We start from the raw sequence: 21332 nt of genomic DNA, 5'->3' as shown, positions 1-21332 counted from the left end.
ATATGGATGTAAGTCTGCTAAATGTTATCCTAGGCATATTAAGCCGCGATTTGAGCATACAAATTCTGTAGAGTGTCAAAAAGGCTTCATATGAAAAGGTCATTTAAGTTACCGGCCAGATCGCGTTAATAAGGGCTTCAACATCGAAGAAGAACGAATTTTTCAGAAAATTTTGATTGGCTTACAAAATAAAAAAGTGATTTATTCCGCGTCATTTTGAGGCCGTAGCAAACGAAAAGAAAAAGATATCAATTCCCTCTTTTACACTTTTTTCATACTTAAACGGCGAAATGGGTAATGATAAACTATTATCCTATTCTTTACTACAATAGCATACTAAATGTCCTATTTATTAAAGACTATCAAAAGGCGATGCTGGAAGAGCTCATGTCTCAATATGTAGACGTTGACAACAAAGACTTTTGGGATGACAGTGTAAGTTAGTCTACTATGTGAATGCCAGTAATAATAATGTGCCTTTGCTAACCTTAGCTATGAACCATTTTATATTGTCTTATACATGTACAGGTGTGTAAGCATTATCTTGTTGCCTTTTGTCCTTCTCAATTATTTACCAACACCAAGTCCGATCTCGGTAAAGTTATTGTTTTTGACATGTGATGGTCATAGTATACTTTATTGAACTGCATCTAACATGCGCACATCTATAGGCGGCTGTGATAAAATTCATAATGATCGTTTGAAGGAACGTTATCAAAAGTCTCCTGATAAACACAATTATCCTTACGAAGAAGACTTTTATGACTATCTCAACAAACTCATTTCCGATCTATCTCGAAAAATTCGCCAAGGCATGGGTCGCTTAAACATACAAGCAGATGATAAAGCTGCGGAATTACGTAAAGAAGAACGAGAAGAAAAGATGGTATTGTTGGATGTCAAGATTAAGGAACTATTACAAAAAGTGGAAGAGGCAGGCGAAGAAGGCCGTGTTCAGGAAGCCACTGATTTACAAGCTCAAGTAGATAAGCTGCAGGAAGAATTAGAACAGTTCAAAGAGGTAAATATTTCACGTTGGCTACCCTACTTGGTTGTAGTTCAATAGCTCACAATTTGATTTTATCGTAGAACGCTGATAATATCCGAGAAAAAAGAATGGAGGTATGCGATGTTTGTGGCGCTTTTTTGGTAACCAACGATTCTTCTGATAGATTAGAGGCTCATTATCAAGGTAAACAACATCAAGGCTATCTGAAAATCCGGGAAACCATTGAAAAAATGAGAGTAAGTATATTTGTGTCAGGACTTTAAAGATCTTTGGAGTAGTAATGAATTTGAGACTGATTTCTTTGTAATATTACAGCAAAGTCGCCAATCAAGCCATAGTCATAGAGACGGCAGAGATAATCAATCTTATTCACGTCAACGTTATGATTATGATCGCCGTGATGGAGGTAGGCATAGAGATTATCGACGTTACAGTAATGATAACAGAGGATATAGCAGGGAAGGCGGTAGTAGATATGACCAGCGTCAACATTATCACCGTAGTCGTGATCGTAAGGATTTGCCACCCCCACCAGCCCCGGCTGCTCAAACACATACCTCAACTGATGATGATTTCTCCGGTGAATTAGATCGTTACAGTAGAAGAACATCTCGTCGCGATTACTATGATGATCGTAGATCCCGTTCTCGCTCACCAGTAAGAAGCCGCCGTTATGATTAACCATTTGTTATTTGTAAAAAAGAAAAAATGACTGGCGTTAAATCATCGCTGTTCCGCTCACAAACTTACACGACGCTCTTTTTTAAAGAAAGAACAGTTTTATTATTCTGATTGTATAAACTTCTGATATAAACACTCTAAAGGCAAGTGCATCAATTATATCAATTTTTACGCGTTTATTAGTTAATTTTTATGATATAATGTCCAACTTAAAAAAAATAAACAACAGATATATCTATCTATATTTTCAGAAATACATACTATTTTTCCTGTCACTTTAAATAGAAAGAACAAAAATTATAACAGATGAAAGATAACCTTTTTCTTTTCTTTGTTTATGTTATTCCCTCATGTTTATCCCATGCTTATATGTCATTATGTTATTAGAATAAGTGAAAGAAGCCGTGTATCTGGAATATTTGTGAATGCCAGCCCAAAAATAAACCGCCTTTTTTAGCATTCAAATACGAATTTAAACACACGTGAGTTGTTACAAATTACCATTTTTATTTCTCAATAAAAATAATACATTTGAGAGTGCATTGTATAGAAATATGATAGAATATAATAGCCACGCACATAATAATGTTATGATAAATACAGTTGTTCTACCTCACATGTTCTTTTTGTGTTTGAAAATTACACTGGGTTAAACGCAATATACTCCTAACCGAATCTTAAATAGATTCAAAGGGGATATAAAAAATCCGGAAAAGGGGATTTGAAGATCAAAAATAAGCTTGCTTTTTTTTCAGAATAAGTGTGCTTGCTATTTCTAATACAGTTTAAATGATGAACAGTGTCATGTACTAGCATACTCTTTTATGTAATTCTGTATGTGGGCTGAAAATTGTCTCACTTCCTTTTTATTCCCCGACTCTAAACGGATTTGAAAAAATTTTTAGTGTCACCACGCTTTTTTTCTTTTTTCACCCACACACTCCGTAGAAGAAAAACACGCATTTTTCTCCAACCCGAAACACGCCTTCCTGGATACACACACATACGGCACACACATACACACGCCATTAAACCACACCAGCATGAGTTTTTGCAGCTTGCCCCTCTATATTTTGAAACCCCTTCCCCCTTCCTCGTTTCTTTTTATAATCTTTTTTCCTTTTCTATTATTTTAACCTTTTTCTTTTCTTCTACTTACTTTTTCCATTCTTCTTCCTTTCGACTTTTTTTCTTTTGGATTTTCTTCCTTCTCGGGGTTTTCAGTTGGAGAAACTTATTTATTTTCTTATTTAACGTCAACTATCGAGACATTTGCTAATGAATCAAACTTACACTGATGTTACGACTCATCTACAACAACCCCATATCATGGATACCAATTACGTTACCATGGCAACTCCAGCAACAGCCAACACCGATCCGAACCTTTATGCATTAAGCAAAAAAAGATATCACCAACATTACTATAGCAACCACCATAGCAACCAAAATGAACAATACTTCCTATATAATTCAATGTACAATAATTACAACAAGAAAATATACCAGGCACAACAGCAGCAACAAACAGTCGCAACAACGGAGCCAATGACTCCACCACCTCCACCACTTCGTCCGAATCAACTCGTGAGTACGAATAGATTAGCTTATGTAGAAGCGTTGGTTGGTAAGTTGGTAGGCAATTGTTGAAGCGTCTCTATTAATTGAGTATACTAAATATGGTCTCTTAAAAGATATTAATGCAGTAGTAATCGAGTCTATTTGGTACCCAAAAACTGCAACCCTATCTACAACCACTTTATCGACGCAGAAAGATTCCCGAATATCGCCGGTTGTGCCATTGCGGACTTTTATACAAGAGGTCCTCAAGCGATCTCGAACGACTTACTCCACTTTACAAACTGCATTATTTTATTTATTTCGTTCAAGACCTATTATTGTACAACATTTGCAGCAGCAGCAGCAGCAACAACAACAACAACAAAAGAAAAGGAGCCATGATTGCGACTGGCAATGCAATGCTTACATCAGTTGTGGAAGACGTATGTTTCTTGCAAGTCTTGTGGTTGCTTCCAAATTCGTTCAAGATAAAACATATCGTAATTCAGCCTGGGCAAAAATTGCAGGATTATCCGTGAACGAGATTAACACAGCCGAACGTTATTTCTTGTCTTTATTGGATTACAGACTCTATATTGACCTACCTATTTTTGATCGTTGGCATCGACTGTTACATCTTAGAACGCAAGCAAGAATGCATAATATACCAATTTCAGTTCTTGATCTTTCGACTTGTTTATCTTTTGCGCCATGTCCAAACAATGATATCATGGCAACAGCAACTACTTTCACTGATTCTACTTCTATTACTCCAATTACCCCTACCCTAAATATGGCATACCCAAGTATCAATACCAATACCAACAGTACAAGTGAACCATCAACACCAACATTAGTTCACTCTTATTCTTCCTCAATATCACCTATTACAAATATAAACATTTCAACTGATAAACCAGCTACAGTTTTTTACTATTCCTCTCCTTTATCCTTATCCACTATAAATACAGCTACAACTTCAATGGCTGCATCCACACCGCCTGTTGCTGCTGCTGCCGCTGCTACTACTACTACGACAACAACTGTCACCACTACTGTATGCAATAATTATTGTTCATGTTCTCAATGTTCACCATTGTCTATCATACCCAATCACTCTCTCTCTTCTCTCCGTTCATTATCATCATCACCTACTCCTCAAACTCCCATCACTCAAATTTCGCCTGTACGTTATTACTCATTGAAAAGAAAATTCGATCATTTAAACAGTTCCAGTGCAAGCAGCAGTAGCAGTATTAGCGATAAAAAGCATTGTAGATTTTGGCAATAGGCTCTTCATACGAGTACCTATCACTATGATGACAATATTACAATTATGACCCAGAGAATTATCCAATATCCCTATGTTTATCCTATATTATACATATCATTTTATATCACATTCCACTTTTACAAAAACGAAAAGAGCTATCCTTATAACAGAAGAATAAGAGAAGAAAATTCTCATCACATATGTGATACTCATTGAAAAATGATATCCGAATAAATCCTGACAGTACCGTTGTTAGTAACTTTTTCATTTTCTCTGCTGACTATGGATATTTTCTTTCTCATTAGGCTTTTTTTTTGTTGGGTTTCAACGGCTACGGCATAGTTGTTTTTGTGGCCTCTGAAAATTTTTTCCTTTTTTTTTATGATCGGGAAAGGTCAGCCGTATAGTTATGGATGAGCCATCTGCTTTTCTAAATGACATTGGTAAGCCCTTCCTTTGCCTTTCTCTTATTGAAAAATTCAGTAATTAGATGCAATTATGCTGGTATTGGTTAATGATTGATGAAGAGACGGATTGGGTGGAGTTTTTATTTTTATTTTTCCAACAGTTCATGTGGCCCAAGCACGCACCAGTGCACACAATTTCCACACCCGCTGATTGCCACGCGGTGTGCATGACGCACTGTTATCTGCCCGATTTCGCCAAGTATTGGCTTTCCGTATTAAGATTTCTATATGACAATTCCGTTGTATACATCTATTATAATGTCGTATCGAGCACACATGGTGTTATACAGCGTCTACAGTCTGCCTTTCGAACAATGCTTCTTTGATGGGCAGAGACGGAATTTGAAGAAAAAAGAAATGAATGCCCTAATTTGGGTCGGGAAACCTGCAGAACCCTAATTTTCGATGAACTTAACAGTGCCAAAAAAGTATAACTTGTCAATGAAATGCTGCATGAAAGACGCCAGCTCTCTCGGCCTCTCTGTCAATAAAATCTAGTCTTTTAACAAAAAATATATATCTACTGTGATCTATACGCGTAGAAAGCTTGTTTGTGAAGTTATTCAACGCAATTTGGGTGCCGCTTTATCCATACTATTCAGCAATATCTGTTACTAAGCCTGCTCTCTAGTATGCCGTTGGTTTCTTCTGCTTTTAAAAATCATCGTGAAAGTATGCAAAAAAAAAAAATAAAAATACAATTATGCCTGTATTCTGTAGAGACGGCCGTGCCTTTAAAATGTTTTTAAGCAGCGTTGACTACCCTTGGAGCGTTTCTGAGTTGGTGCTTCAATTCTGACATATAATCCAAGTGGTCCAAAGACGATGGGCCTGGTATACTTCCTTTGAAATCCATCTGGAAAGTTAATTGATTTAGCCTCGGTGGGTAAGTCGATTAAAAAGAGCAAGTTTATCGCTTAGATATATTTGTATAAATGTGTACCAATTTGCTACTTGACTTAATACTGTTGATACCGTCGAAGAAACCAAAAAAAGCAATCGAACAAAGAATTAGTTGGTACTTTACTACGTGTGAGCAATTTTTTCCAAACGGCAGGCATTTTCCGAACCGATTTTGTTCTGTTTATTGGGTGGTTCGTCTGCAAGATCAAATAACGACTTCGAATGAGCAATTCTATATTATTTTATTTTATTTTCCAATACAACACATGGATACAGTCTAATGTAAAGTAAAGCTGGAACTAATATATTGCTTCTAACTGGAGTTCTTGGCGTCTAAAAAACTTCCAGCAGCCCCTATAAACGGAGAGTAACCCTCTTTATTGATACATAACAGATCGATGATAGTCTAAAAATGAGAAGAAAATCTTTAAGAACATTAAGGACACATACACATACACAAATTTACATATAACGAAAATGGATAAAAAAAAATACAAGTTGAAAAACAAAACAGAAAAAGGGATATGGAATTAAAATAATGATGTAACAAATGAGAATAAGAGTAATAGTAGTAGAAGTAATCGTGAAAATGAAGCTATTTACAAAATTAGGAATGCTGGATGATTGAAATAATACAATGATTAAACTATAGCATCAGAAGGGATATTACGCAAATACGAATTGGCTGGATCAGGATTACAATACACATGTGCTGGTATCTTGAGACTTTCTAAATCCATTTTCGCTCTTTCAGTCCATTCAATACGATCACTAGGCGTAAACGCGTATTTGCCGAGATTTGCCCAGTAGTATGCTTTCAGGAATCGAATCTCTTGGATGAATCGCATTTCCATCACACCGTGCTGTAAAACCATGAAACCTTCTACAGTTCTTCCTGTACTGATATAGGGTAAAGCTCTCGCTAGATAGAGACAAGGTTGAGTAAATTCCCAGAACTTCACTTGTTGGAAGGCGTGATTGATACGTGAAACACCCAGTATAAATCGATCGTAGTTTTTGGAATCGCCTGTCGACACAAAGTCCACTTGTTCATCCTCAATCATACAGTACATACCCATGGTAGCAAAAATAAGCCCAAAAATAGGAAATATATTGGCTATTATATAACAAATAGAGTTGCCGTTAGAACAAAAAGAAGTCAGAGTCTTCAGATGAAGAAAAATAAACTTACGTGTAACTGTTAATAAAGGTAAAATGGCCACTAAGCTTCGAGTATGTCTTCTTGCGAACTCATAGTTCCTGATTCTGGCGTAATAACAGATCAAAGTACCATGTATGGCAATTCGGTTGTAATCAGCTGACTGTTTCAAATGAGTTTCTAACAACGCGACGAATGGCTCACATTCGCGTAGTCGATCCATAATTAAAGCATTGCCAATATTATACACACTCAACCAAATCTCTGCTTCAAAATCACAGTTACTATGCGCTGTATTTGCCATTTGCTTCAACAAAATCAAGTCATTAGGTGAATTATCCAAAGTGCCTTCGAAAATACGCATTGTTATCACCATGCCAACTGACCGATAAAATGCTTGACAATCTGTAATTACACCTAGCGTTTTCACCGCTTCGATCGATTGATACAACAGATCTCTTGCATTTTTGAACTTTCCAGCAGCAAAACACAAATGAGAACATATTGTCAGCGTATCTGCATCATTCTTTTCGTCCATATACCGTAAAGCCTTTGTAATGTAAAAGATACTTTGTTCTTTATCGTCGTTGAGCCAGCTCAACAAGGAGTTTCGTGCTAGGAACAGGGTATAATTAGGGCCTACTTCATTTAAGCGTTCACAAGCGTTCAACCCGACAAGGCAAGTATATACAAAGGAACGGCCCTTTCCTGTATAAAAGTAGATATTGGAGAGCTGGGCCATAATTTCAACGACACGTTTACTGATTTCTTTTTTTAGAAGGTACTTGTCAGCTTTGCGAAGCATTTGTATTTTGCGATGACGGAATTGAGTGAGACGATTGACCCAAAACTTGTAGAGAAATTCGGGCTCGCTTTGAGGCCACGGTTCTCCTAAACACTCTAGCGCTTGAAACAAGAACTTTTCACCTTCTTTCAATTTTGTACGCATCGTAAAGCACATGCCTAGACGGCGGTAGATATCGCTCAGATGGATACGGCCGAATTGAGCAGCAAGGTCTTGGTTCTCATTGAGGATTTTTACAACTTGTTCTAGATTAACAGTTGCTTCCGGTAATAAGTAGGATCTCATATTTAAATCAGCGAGCGCTTCCAAATAATACAGTTGCTTGTCAAGCCAATCTGTCTGTAAGTAATGACGAGTCACTTTGCCGAGTAGATCCGTGTAATTTTCTCGCGTCAATTGACTTTCGTAGTATTTAGCAAGCATTCGATGAAGTAATATACGGCTTTCGTAAGATACCATGTCGTAGATACTTTGTGGGATAGTAATATGAGTAAAAGTAAACGTTTCTCTGGGTGTTTCTGTATTGCTAATAAACGCTGCAGTGGTGTTACTGTAATCTTCAACCCTTTGAATAAAGTGATAAACATCGTACTTCTTGATCTTTTCAATAACAGCTTTATCATCGGCATATTTAAAGTCTGAATTGTTATCTTTAATAACAGCTTGCACCTCTTCTATTGTGAAATACTGATCTAAGCAACTGGCTACGGTTAAGAATTCTTGAAAACTAGCTTCAACCCGATCGAATTGCATTTTGATGATACGCTTGTAGTCAAAATTGCCCAATAGGTCTTCCAGATCGAATTGATTGCTACTAGGTACAAGTACACTTTCGACCACAGAAACGTGGTTGAAATCTTTAAGCACGATAGCCATATTTCTGAAAAGAATAGGTGCAGTTAGCAATCCGTCCAGTAGTCTAAACCATTAATAGCAATGAAGGTGATGACTTACTTGACGTAGAGTGGATTACCAGCAGTACGCTTTTGAATCACTCGTACAATTTCAGGGCTTACACTTGTTACACCGGCTGTTTGAAAAGTCTGCAGGATAATTTCCCCAATTTCTTTGGCACCCAAGCCATTTAGTTGAATCTCTTCAGAGACACCAGTTGTTTTGAAATCATCAATAAAAGTAACATTATAGTCTTTGACCGGACGAGTAGCGAGTACAAGCAAAACTCTCTGACATTGCTCGTGAATATGCTGCAACAGACGAATGGACGCAGAATCGGCCCCTAAATAAGATGAAGAAGAGATCATTAGTTTAAATGTAATATTAGTCGCTACATAAAGCGACGTAATCCTTTTTACTTACATTGACAATCATCTGATATAAAAACGAGTGAAACGTGTTCGGACACATATTTGATCATACGCGTGATGATACCCGACAATAAAATATCTCTGGCACGACCGTCTAGTCGAAGAGTGTACCTATTATCCTCGATATCACCCAAATTTGCGAACACTACTTTGAACAAAGGCAATAACCCTTCTTCTTCACCACATTTTCTCAAACACCGAGTGATCAATTCAGCCAACTCATTCGAACCATCACTGTGATCGTTAGATCGATAGCCTCCCGAGGATCTAGATGTGGTAGAATTTGATACGAATTGTTGTACATGTTCAAAGGTTGCAGTCGTGGTAGTCGTGGTAGTACCTGTGGCGACGGTAGCCGTTGTGTTTTGAAAACTAGGATGGCTGATAGTATCTCGAGTTGTAGTGGTGGGAGAAGGTACAACGGAAGATTGTGACGAGTTAGTGGTTGAGTTTTCTGTCGCTGTAGAGTTGGACCGATTGGAAGAACTATGAAAATGTATGCCTGTACTTGATCCACTTAAATGAGGTGCTTTTCGTCGTACATTTTGCGGAACCTGATCTGATTCAACTATTTCAAAAAGTGCCATCAAAATATTCTTGACCAGATAATATTTTGAGCTTTTCTCCACTATATAAAAGAAACGAGGACGGTTATTGGTGTTTCTTCACGATAGTCCTTCTTTCTTCAAATCATCTTTTACCTTCTGTAGACGACGACCAACAACAGGTGGTACTTCGCGAACTTATTTTCTTACTGAGAGCGTGGCAGAAGAAACTTTTACCAACACCCGACGGACCAGAAATAACCAACAAATGATGATTAGGCACTTCACCCCATTCATCGACGCAGTCCGTTGCAGCTGCCATTTCCGATTTGTACCCGATAAAATCAGATATTTTTTCCTGGCTTTGAGCAGAAATTCGCTTTGCCTTTACTGCTGCAAACCGAACAATGCCGTAGATGGAGACCGGCTTTACTTTACCCTTAACAAATTTCTCGCCAAAATCTACAAATTCACAAGTTCGACCTATTTGTTGCTTGGTAGCAAAATCACAAACAATACCCTTTTGTGAAAACGGGAATTTGAGCATACGAACAGCCAAAATAATCGTATCACCAGCAATGGCAGGATCACGACGATAAGGATTGCCTTGAGGTAGAACAGAATTAAAAATGACACCTGTGGATAAAGAAATAGCAAAATCATCCAAAAAATCCTTGAAGTCATCACGAAGCTCGATAGCAGCTTTTGCTGCAAATACTGCTTCTCTTTCGTGAGAGAGTGGTGGAAGTCCAAAAACAGCCAGCAAAGTAGCGCCTGGAGTAAAATGAAATTTAAAAACGGTCAATATGGCCATAAATGGATTCGACGAAGCTCAATCAATTTTTTTTTTTTACCTTTATCATCCACTGCAAATTGTTGTAGAATTCCTAATAGAACCAATGATTGAATATTCCCAATTGATTCCATAATTTTGTAAGTAACGAAGTAGATATTTAATTTTTAAGCTGCCTAGAATAACTAACCTTCATATTTTATCAATATTCGTATAGTTGTATAAGTAGCTTTCTGTGCAATACTTAAGCCTTCTGGTGTTGCAGGATTCAACTTGCCCAGACTAATAAACATGACTGTTGCATCACGAAATTGAGCAGGAAAATTATCATCTGGGCTATGTTGTAATCGATAAAGTGCACTGTGATTGATGTATTTAAAATAATTCGGATTTGGATCAGACTCAGCTTTCCAATAATTCATCTCTCTAGTACGTGGTATCAAGGGTTCAATATTAAGTGTTGCAGCTCGTGTTTTTAATCCTGGTCGATCGGCCAGATAGGTGGCATTGGGTATAGATGGTGTTTTTTGATGGGATGAAGAGTGAAATTGTCGGCTTGCCACGCCTCCAATTGCTCCTCCTCGTTTTGATATGGTTGTTGTTTCAGAACTTTTTACTACGTAAAACTGGTTACGCTTCTCGCATACTAAACTCATTGTTTGGTTTTGAAATAATTCGTAAGCTTCAGGTGTGATACTCATTTCGCCCGCTTTGGCTGCCGATAACGCATCTTCCAAAGATTCGACGGCAGGTCCACAAATGGCATATTCGAGTCGTCCAGTATATTCCAAAGGATAAATTGTCAAACTTTCCACATTACTCTCTTTCATATAAGTACTATTCCGTCTTGCATGGCTTTCAAGTGAAACGTTGGCTTCCCCTATAACAATGTTGGTAACGTCCCCACATGAAAGTGCTATATGCAAATCTAAATCAATGGCGTTTGGCTTCTCTTGATTTGCAGAAGATTCTAACGCGTCACCGCAAGCCCTTCTAGCTGTATGCACTTTGTTATTTTTGTTTTTACTGAATAGCAAAGATATAAGGTTCCAAAAATTGAATGATGTTGAGTATTCCTCTGGGTAACTATGGTCTAGATCAGGGACTGGTGATAAATGCAGACTATCTCTCGAGGTAGACGCTTCACTATCTGCAGTATTAGCACTGCCTCCATCAAATAGAAAAAAACGTTGATTTTTTGCAGCCGATCCTCTTCGGTCAATTTCGCCGGTCAATGATGACCTATGCTTTGTTCGTTCCTCGGCTGTTAAATAAACTCGATAATGTGATTGTCTAGCTAGTAATTGTAGACCACATTCCACAGCTCGTCTCACTAATAAATTTTTCTGCCTGGCAAGTTTGTCTTTGGCTGTAGGATCGTTGCTGATATCCATTTGGTCATCGTCAAAATTATTGGGCTGGAAACTGACCAAAACTGCATCTCCGAGAAACTATTGTAATAATGACATATTTGTAAATACAAATGGAATGGAATAGCAATACTTCAACTGATTTACTCACTTTGACGACATCTCCCCCAAAATGTTCGATGATCTCAATACACTAATAATTATTTAGATATGTTGGTTATTAAGAATGAGGAAGCTTACAATACCGCTTATACCGTACCTCTCCCATATAGCAACCAATTTCCAGTGCTATCGCTTCGGCACCAGAATCGCCCTTTTCGCCTGCTAAGGTGGTCAGCTACAGAATATGCAAGAAAGCGAAAAAATACTATGGTTCAGCCTTCCAAAATTATCGTAATTTGAATATATATTAATGTAGCATACATACAGAACTGAAGCCTAAGATATACAGTTATAATAGTCAAGTTAGCAAATTATTTAGGTATATAGGCGCTAGAAAGTGAGATTATTGCTTTTTCATATTATTTACCAACTACGTCAACCATCAACACGACGCCGAATTGAGTTTGAGTATAAGGGATTTCTAAAGTATCATTGCGCGCATGTAATGATCGTATATACTTTTTTTACAAAGCAATTAGTTGTTAAGGTTCCCAGTAAGAGACTGAATGTTCCGAGAAAGATTTGGTTGTTCCTTACTTTTGCTATGTATGGTGCAATATTCAGCATCAGGTGGGTACCTTAAATCCAAAGGTCTCAGATCTATAAAAATTCTTTTTGTTGAATGGGCCAGTTTGATTGTATAATTGTTGGAACCGATTGACTGTGAATTGCAGATGTTACAAAGTTGAAGATAGGCTGAGCAACATATATTTTATATAATAGGTACAGATTGTTCTTGCACTAAGAAAAAGTAGAAAGGGCCAATGTGCAAGATAGGTTTGAAGAAACAAACAAACAAAATAGAAAAAGAAGGGCGCAGAAAAAATTGAAAAATTGTATTTCTACGGATTTTAACGTCGGCAGCGAGTCCGGGTAAGTTATTTGTCATCTATCAGATAAGGCAGTTCGCAATAGCGTTTTCGATATTTATTGTATTGCTATTTTGTTTCGTTGTCGTAGTCATTTAAACTACTTTCTGAATTATATCATATATGGTTAGATGACTCTGGTCCTCAAAAGAAATAAACTACTATCCAGCTTTTGAAATTTGAACATCTGACCAGTCGCTCGCTAAGAAAATTTCAAGCTTATGAGGAGTATGCGGGCATAAATAGGAGAGAGTTTTACGACGGATACTAAGGTTTTAATCGCAAGTGTAAGTAATTAGCCAGCCAATTGAGAGTGGCTTACATGACCTAAAAAGGGACGTCCCTGTTTCTTTTCGGCCATGTTATAGTCAAAACGTATGCCTGCATAGTTTGGGGTGTTTCAGTAATTTGACTGTTTACACAAGCATTTAAGAGAAGCATGCTCTTACCTGCCTGTTGCTTCTCTTCTTACTTTCCACCACTACTTATTACTTGTCTGTGTACTTTAGTACTTCTTTGATTATTGTTTAGAGGAATATGACCTCTTTAAGCATAGATGTCTGCCGCTATGCTTTATTCATATTCAAAAACGATTAAACGCACTTCTTAGTCTGCATTTAAGACTCAAGGTTCACAAACCCGCTATATATAGTAACAGATCCAACTCACTACTGTTTTTTAATGCAAATGTTCACTGGTTATACAATTTGACAACTGCATGTACTGTTCTTGCTCAGACTAAGCTTACTTAAAGAGTTACCAAATCTAAGAATGTAGAATAGCCTCTGAAGAAGTTATGTTTAATAGATAGTATTCGAGGCAATTCAATTTTGAGTATTTAAGGGCACCTAGACTTCTGTTCGTTTGCACTGGAGCAATTTTATAAAGTTAAAAATGGGATTTCTTTTCAAGTTTTTCAACAAGAGACTTGATGGCACTCTAATCGCTTATTTATTTGCTGCCAACAATTGTAGTGATGCTGGACATACTAATCAGGAATCATAAACCTAAATGTTCAAAGCATTTGTTAAAAGACAAAAGAAAAACAAAAAAAAAAAAAAAAAAAAGGTGAAGAGGAAAAAAAAACAAAATAAAAACTCAATATTGGGATATGACAACTTTACATCATAGGTTCCTTCTTCCCATTAGGATAGGATTATCCGCTGAGAAATTTCCTGCTCGAACGAGATATCCCCTTTTTTGCAACTCACTGCTGTCCCTCTGCATTTATAAAGAAAGCCTATTTAAATTTCTAACAATGCCTCTTTTTGTTTGTTTTGGTTTTTCTTTCTTTTCGTCTTTTCCTTCTCCCTCTTTTAATCTTCTATCAAGATGACAAAGCTACCAACCTTTGAAGTGAGCCCAAGTGTCGATGCTCACGCTCCTGCATCAACTTACTATACTACAGGCGACAATGCAAGGCATAGAACAAGAACCTACAATGTAAAGGCAGCTAGCTGTATCAATCGTGGATATGCCCTATAAAGAAGTTCAACACTGTAATATTCCTTCTTTATGTTTAATTCTCTTCTTTTCTTTGTTATCCGTTTTAGAGAAGCCATGGCAATATACCAGTCGGTGGAAGCAATATTGAAGGGTTTCGTAAACGACGTGCATCGCATGGTAAGTAGCTTGGTCTTTTTCAATAGGTTCATACACTCAAGGGATGTGAAGCAAACCAACCGAGTCTACAAATTTATAGATGATAAGAGTAAAGCTCGTCGTTTTTTGATTGACGTGGAGGAGACACAAAGGAAAATTCTTGAACAAGAAGATACGGACGGTGACTTCCAAATTACCATTAATGATTTGGGCCCTAAAACGATGGCCCTTGGTACAGCTGACTCTGGTGGCTACCGTAAAATAGACATTCGAGGAACTTATATGCTGTCCAATCTGTTACAAGAATTAGCGCTTGCGAATGATTACGGAAGAAAGCACATTGTATTGGATGAAGCAAGATTGAATGAAAACCCAGTAGATAGATTATCTCGTATGATACGTCATAATTTCTGGGACGGTCTGACACGGAGCATTAGTGCCGATTCTTTGGAGGTCATTTGCCCAGATCCAAAGAATCGTTCCAGCAACAAAAATCCTCGTATCTATGTCCCTTTTGGTGATGTAGAGGCATATACATTTTACAAAGAAGTAGCAGAAAAACGGAAGCATATGAATTTGGAGGTGGAATATTTACCAAAGGAAATCACTGCTGAATATGTGAAAAGCATTAATGAGCGGCCTGGCTTACTCACCTTGGCCATGAAAAAAGTAAAAAATGAGATGGCTGGTGAAATGACATTAACAGGCGAGCCTTTCGTCGTTCCTGGTGGTCGCTTCAACGAAATGTATGGGTGGGACTCTTACTTTTCAGCATTAGGCTTGTTGGAAGATAGACGTATCGGATTGGTGAGAAGTATGATAGAAAATTTTGCATACCAAATCAAGCATTATGGAAAAATCTTGAATGCAAACCGTTCGTATTATCTCGCCCGTTCTCAGCCTCCCTTTTTAACGGATATGGCAATAAAGGTTTACGAAAGGCTTCACCCTGACGATGAACAAGAAAACAAAGCTTGGCTCAGAAGGATATTAAAATCAGCAATTAAGGAGTATTGGGAAGTGTGGATGAGTGAGCCTAGGTTAGATAAAAAGACCATGCTTTCGAGGTATCGTCCAGATGGATCGGGCATTCCTCCAGAAACAGAAGCTTCTCACTTTGTTCATATTATCGAACCCTTTGCCGCAAAACACAACATTTCGGTCGAAGAGTTCAATCAAAAATACAATGATGGTGATATCAAAGAACCAGAACTCGATGAATATTTTTTGCATGATCGTGCTGTCCGTGAATCAGGCCATGATACTACTTACCGATTCGAGAAAGTCTGTGCAAACCTTGCTACTGTTGATTTGAACTGTTTGCTATACAAATACGAGATTGACATTGCAGGCGCTATACGTGATCTTTTAGATGGCGATTTGGAGGATTTTGACGGTGTCAAGCAGAACGCCGAAGAATGGTTGGAAAGAGCCAAGCAAAGACGTGAGCGTATGGATAAGTATTTGTGGAATGAAAGAGAGTCCTTATACTTTGACTATGATACTGTCAAAGAAGAGCAAACGACGTATGAAAGTGTTACTTCGTTTTGGGCTCTATGGGCTGGCGTTGCTAGTGATCATCAAGCACAGGAAATGGTGAAGCATTCGCTACCCAAGTTTGAAGTGTTAGGGGGCCTCGTTTCGGGTACCGAAGCGTCACGCGGCACTATTTCTTTGGAAAGACCTAACCGGCAATGGGATTTTCCTTTTGGCTGGGCACCTCATCAAATGTTGGCGTGGGTTGGATTAGATAGATATGGTATGAGAGATACAGCGGCCAGATTGGCTTACCGATGGCTATTCACGTAAGCACATTTGGTAATAATGGATTAATCTCCGTGAGGTAATAGGAGGCTTAACCTTTTTTCTACCTTCTTTTACTAGTATCACCAAAGGCTTTGTTGATTTCAATGGTGTAGTACCTGAGAAATTTGATGTCGTCAGCTTATCACATAAGGTAGAAGTCGAGTATGGAAATGTAGGTACAGATTTCAAGTGTGTCCCTCGCGAAGGCTTTGGATGGATGAATGCATCTTACCAAGTCGGCCTTAGCTATCTTACTACGCAAATGCGTCGTGCACTCGGCACCTGTACTCTTCCAGATTTATTATTCGAAAAAGCTATGGTTCGTGAGCATCGTATGTTGGGCATCACCCCCGAAGAGGAGGAAGCTAATGCACTTCGTCGACGTACGTCAACAATGGCTGCCAGAGCAATTACTCGTAACGGAAGTATTACCGCAGCAGTTACGCGCATTTCTTTATCGGATGGTTCAACAACTTCCAATGCACATCATCATATCTAACAGTTCAGTGAATGGATGGGATTTCTACTTTTATATAGATAGTATAGTGGTATATTACCTTGTTGCTTTATAAATTAAATGATATTGCATTCATCCTGCTTTATTTAAACGATATCAAAAATACAAAATATACAATATTGTGGTGTATCTTTCTTAGAATTTGTTTATCACAGATCTCTGCTCTGATATTCATCAGTTGTTCAAAGCTTACTGACATGATCATTAGAAAGTAATTCCACCAACTTCATACTTGATCCCCAGCTTGTTTGGTAGCCTAAATGTTTTGGTTTTTTTTTTTCAGTACCCTTTCAAGGAAGGAAAAAGAATGGTTGGGTAATGGAAGTTTTCTCGTTTACTCACCATAAGATCCATGGCCATAATTATGACACACCGTTATCTTTTGTCCATTAGATCGGTCTAAATCGGTTTAAGGATATACTTTGTTGAGGAACGTGGCTTTCAAAGGAAAAATTCCACAATGCAAATATTCTTCTTTGAAATGTTGTTATACTTACACTTGTATTCTTTTTCGAGGCGTATACCGTTTTGGCGGGCTGGCCTGAAACCAACATTGATGGAAACAATATCAAAATTCTGTATGCCCTTTTTGTTGTGTGTTATTTCAGGACACAGGCGGTAAACGCGTTCCAAAATATCTTTGGTAATAGCTTCATCCGGTTGGCTTTGGCTGTTTTCTCTGTCTACAGTTCCACCGCAAATAACAGTGCCATCATCTCTGGGAATGACATACGTCCAGGAATCTGGGCAGTCAATAAATTGTTGTGTCTTATCATTACATTGTAAAGTAAATAAAATAGCACTTGAGTTCCTTATCCAAATCAAAAATTGTTTTTTCTCTACAACCAAACCAACCTTAATATGAGGAGCGCGAACAAGAATAGTTTGCCCACGTACAGGATACAGGCTTTGATCTTTGACATCTTCAAGATATTTAGAGCCCAAAGCAGTGCAGTTGACAACTGTATCATACTCAGGATATTCATCCACTATTTGCTGAATGCTATTGAAACTCTTCCTTTCTACACATCCACCAAGGCTTTGAACTGTTTTTAAAAGCCATTTTAAGTACTTTGGTACATTAACTGTGACTATTGAGTATAGGCAAGTTGATCCGTTTACAGAAAATTAGTAGCAAAGTAAGCTTGAGAAAATCAGAAGCAGGGTCTTACAGGAATCAAATGTGTAACCATAATCGGTTTTCGAAACTAACTTTTCCTTTGGGATCACCTTGAAATTTGAGTAGAGCTTGCGAGCCCAGTAGACGTCCTCATCAGGGCTCATACCACCATTAGGTGCCTGAACATATTGCACGCCGGGACAATGCATAACATGAGCATCTGCTTCGGTATTAGCGAGCCGTTCAAATTCTTTTATTGAGTGCATGTCCATTTCTGTCGTGAGAAGTAAATTTGTCAAATTTTATGGTTGTGGTAAGCTGTGGCATACTGTAAAGCAATTACTAACCTTGGAGTCTGATATCGTTTGGCTCAGCAGCTGTAACCATTGCTGCACCAGCCCAAGGCGATGTATACTCGGTTGTCAAATCGCCTGGTAAAAGTTTAGCCAGTACCAACACATCTCTATAACCGTTTTTCAAAAGACAAATAGCAGTAGTTAAGCCAGTAACACCACCGCCTGCAATAAGGATCAGACCACTCGTGCTAATTAGCATATATGTTTAGCAATTCTGATATGATTTTCATACCAAGTATGATAATTTTGTTCGCCATTGTCGTGTTGTCTTTAAAATTTTTACTCTGTAAACAAAAATAAAGAAGGAAAAAGCAAAGGAAGTTAGAAGGCTTTCCCAGGTTTCTAACTTAAAGTTTTGATGGTTTCGATCTCTCCTTTTGGTTTAGTTCTTACCTATGTACTACGTAGGATTGATCCAAATGTCATCAACGTTTGTCCGACAAAATCCCGACGCCTCGGTAACTTGAAACTTTCGGGTCGGAAATGTCAAGAATGCAAACGGACAATCAGACAGGGGGGGTAGTGTGTGGGTTATGTTGAGATAAACAATTTAACGCTCTTTTTTCTCTTTTTCTTTCATTTTCGACCACATCCATCCATTTTCCTTTCTTATAAAAAAGACCCTCTACGGCTTCTTTTCAACTCTTACAACTCCATCCAACAAAGTATTTAAAAGGTATGTTGTCGAACTCTTTGGCAACTGGCTCGTGCGTATCGCTCTACACGTCTCCTTCGATTTCAATTGGCTTCGGTGTTTTTGTATGTAAATTGCAAGCAAAAAGTTGAAAGGTGACGCGTCATCTCCAAAATTTCGGATGAAGAACGTTAAAATGGCAAATTGAAAACAAAGATCAACGACAATAGCAGTTGAAACAAGTTCAACACATGGCTTGGAAATGTTAATGAAAAGACACACTTAAAAACCTATAATTATACACGAAATGCACACTTTTCCTTCTCGTTTTCGCTTTGCCATCATTTTAAGTTTACCCATTTTCACAACTTTGGTTCTGCGGATTGGATACAAAATTAGTAGAAGGTTTCCAGTCAGTTATAAACCAGCTGGTGTTCCGTATATTGTTTGTTTTTTTCGGGAAATACAACACAACACACAATCAAAATAGCTACAAAACTACTGTTCTGTATTCAGATATACTTCGATATATTCTATCGCGGCTATACACTGTTTACGTTATTTTACGCTACAGCAACGAATATTCCCTTAGAATAGATCCCCTTTTGTAGATAGACTCCATCTTTTCATTACATTGACGACTCTGTGTTGATCTTTGCAGTTCAAGATGATTCTCAATAGGAACATAAAAAGGAAAAATTATCCGAGAATCAAAAGCCATTCAATATGGAGAAAATATCCACTTCAAATGGATCGTTGGAGTAGTAAAACGTCGAGAACAGCCAGCCAAAAGAAGCCGCTACTTATAGTTGCTTTGATTTGTAAAATCGTTTTTGAATTGACTTTACTCACACAACCCTATTCTTCTCCTTATCGTCTCATCAGTATCACAACATGTCTACTACCGACCATGCCGATGACCTCATTGATTACGAAGAAGAAGATGAACAAACTCTTCAACAGGAAACTGCTGCTGCCCAGCAAGTTGATTCCTTAAACGAAGATGATGACAAAAAAGATAAAAAGGGTTCTTACGTCGGTATTCATTCTACCGGTTTCCGTGATTTCTTATTGAAGCCCGAATTGTTGAGAAGTATCGTTGACTGTGGTTTTGAACACCCTTCAGAAGGTACAAATCACTATCAAAAGTCAATAGAAAGCCCAAGGATATTTTGTTAACCACATCGCTATTTTTAACTCAACAGTTCAACAAGAATGTATTCCTCAATCTATCTTGGGTATGGACGTCCTATGTCAAGCCAAGTCTGGTATGGGTAAGACAGCTGTGTTCGTTCTTGCCACTCTTCAACAACTCGAACCTGTCAACGGTGAAGTATCCGTTATTGTCCTCTGTCATACTCGTGAATTAGCTTTCCAAATCAAAAACGAATACGCTCGTTTCTCTAAATACCTTCCTGATATTCGTACGGAAGTCTTTTATGGTGGTGTTCCTATGGCAAAAGACGTTGAAATCTTGAAGGATAAAAATAAGTGCCCTCATATCCTTGTGGGTACTCCCGGCCGTGTTCTCGCTTTAATCCGTGATAATAGTCTTAAGCTAGCCAACGTTAAACACTTTGTTTTGGATGAATGTGATAAAATGTTGGAACAATTAGACATGCGTCGTGATGTTCAAGATATTTTCCGCTCTACGCCGCATCACAAGCAAGTCATGATGTTCTCTGCTACTTTGGCTAAAGCAATGCGTCCTGTCTGCAAGAAATTCATGCAAAATCCTCTTGAAATTTATGTTGATGATGAAGCCAAGTTGACTCTTCATGGTCTCCAACAATTTTACATCAAGTTAGAAGAAAGAGAAAAGAACCGCAAATTGAATGATTTACTCGATACTCTAGAATTCAATCAAGTCTGTATCTTTGTCCGTTCTGTGTCTCGTGCCAATGAACTGAACCGTATTTTGACTGACTGTAACTTCCCCAGTATCTGTATTCACTCTCAAATGAGCCAAGAAGAACGTATCAAGCGCTATAAATCCTTCAAGGATTTCGAAAAGCGTATTATGGTTGCTACTGATATCTTTGGTCGTGGTATCGATATTGAACGTGTCAATATCGTTATCAATTATGATATGCCCGATAGTGCTGATACCTATCTCCACAGAGTGGGTCGTGCCGGTCGTTTTGGTACCAAAGGTTTAGGTATCACCTTCATTTCTGACGAAAGGGATACAGGTATTTTGAATGATGTACAAGGCCGATTCGAAGTCAATATTGAATCATTACCTGAGGAAGTTGATATCAACTCTTACATGACTTCTTAAGCAAATCTACTGAAATAGCACACTCATCGTTTATTTTACATAAATATTAAAGAATAGCCCTATTTCTTTCTGCCTTTTCTCTTTTTTTTTTTCCT

General features: G+C 37.9%; 6 protein-coding genes across 6 annotated transcripts; 4 read left to right on the top strand and 2 right to left on the bottom strand.

The window, feature by feature from the left end:
* Positions 1 to 297: 297 nt before the first annotated feature.
* BDF20DRAFT_813217 (uncharacterized protein) lies at positions 298 to 1690 on the top strand (the record flags this gene model as incomplete). Its single annotated transcript, XM_053076864.1, has 5 exons — positions 298 to 435; positions 529 to 595; positions 672 to 1021; positions 1090 to 1245; positions 1325 to 1690. 5 exons carry the CDS (start codon positions 298 to 300, stop codon positions 1688 to 1690), a joined length of 1077 nt encoding a protein of 358 aa, XP_052938971.1.
* A 1278-nt stretch (positions 1691 to 2968) lies between these two features.
* BDF20DRAFT_910191 (uncharacterized protein) lies at positions 2969 to 4541 on the top strand (the record flags this gene model as incomplete). The annotated part of the gene is made up of 2 exons (XM_053083682.1): positions 2969 to 3317; positions 3385 to 4541. 2 exons carry the CDS (start codon positions 2969 to 2971, stop codon positions 4539 to 4541), a joined length of 1506 nt encoding a protein of 501 aa, XP_052938970.1.
* Positions 4542 to 6354: 1813 nt separating this feature from the next.
* On the bottom strand, positions 6355 to 12510 carry BDF20DRAFT_277734 (uncharacterized protein). The gene is made up of 11 exons (XM_053075068.1): positions 12420 to 12510; positions 12314 to 12328; positions 12150 to 12227; positions 12042 to 12083; positions 10711 to 11971; positions 10582 to 10614; positions 9884 to 10501; positions 9175 to 9810; positions 8812 to 9094; positions 7086 to 8737; positions 6355 to 7010 (listed from the first exon to the last, which is right to left on the bottom strand). The coding sequence occupies exons 3-11, from the start codon at positions 12156 to 12158 to the stop codon at positions 6535 to 6537; spliced, it is 5010 nt and encodes a 1669-aa protein (XP_052938969.1). The 5' UTR covers positions 12159 to 12227; positions 12314 to 12328; positions 12420 to 12510; the 3' UTR covers positions 6355 to 6534.
* A 1743-nt stretch (positions 12511 to 14253) lies between these two features.
* BDF20DRAFT_904637 (trehalase-domain-containing protein) lies at positions 14254 to 17632 on the top strand (the record flags this gene model as incomplete). The annotated part of the gene is made up of 5 exons (XM_053083056.1): positions 14254 to 14364; positions 14475 to 14544; positions 14624 to 16328; positions 16408 to 16648; positions 17363 to 17632. The coding sequence occupies 5 exons, from the start codon at positions 14254 to 14256 to the stop codon at positions 17630 to 17632; spliced, it is 2397 nt and encodes a 798-aa protein (XP_052938968.1).
* A 306-nt stretch (positions 17633 to 17938) lies between these two features.
* Positions 17939 to 18769, bottom strand: BDF20DRAFT_278005 (uncharacterized protein). The gene is made up of 3 exons (XM_053075069.1): positions 18716 to 18769; positions 18314 to 18606; positions 17939 to 18240 (listed from the first exon to the last, which is right to left on the bottom strand). Exons 2-3 carry the CDS (start codon positions 18519 to 18521, stop codon positions 17975 to 17977), a joined length of 474 nt encoding a protein of 157 aa, XP_052938967.1. The 5' UTR covers positions 18522 to 18606; positions 18716 to 18769; the 3' UTR covers positions 17939 to 17974.
* Positions 18770 to 19850: 1081 nt separating this feature from the next.
* On the top strand, positions 19851 to 21237 carry BDF20DRAFT_832513 (ATP-dependent RNA helicase uap56; the record flags this gene model as incomplete). The annotated part of the gene is made up of 2 exons (XM_053078547.1): positions 19851 to 20085; positions 20162 to 21237. The coding sequence occupies 2 exons, from the start codon at positions 19851 to 19853 to the stop codon at positions 21235 to 21237; spliced, it is 1311 nt and encodes a 436-aa protein (XP_052938966.1).
* Positions 21238 to 21332: the final 95 nt, after the last annotated feature.

Source organism: Mycotypha africana (assembly GCF_025528875.1).
Source record: "Mycotypha africana strain NRRL 2978 chromosome Unknown BDF20scaffold_2, whole genome shotgun sequence".
NCBI classification, from domain to species: domain Eukaryota; kingdom Fungi; phylum Mucoromycota; class Mucoromycetes; order Mucorales; family Mycotyphaceae; genus Mycotypha; species Mycotypha africana.
Note: the sequence above shows the minus strand (reverse complement) of the source record. Positions and strands in the feature narration are given on the sequence as shown.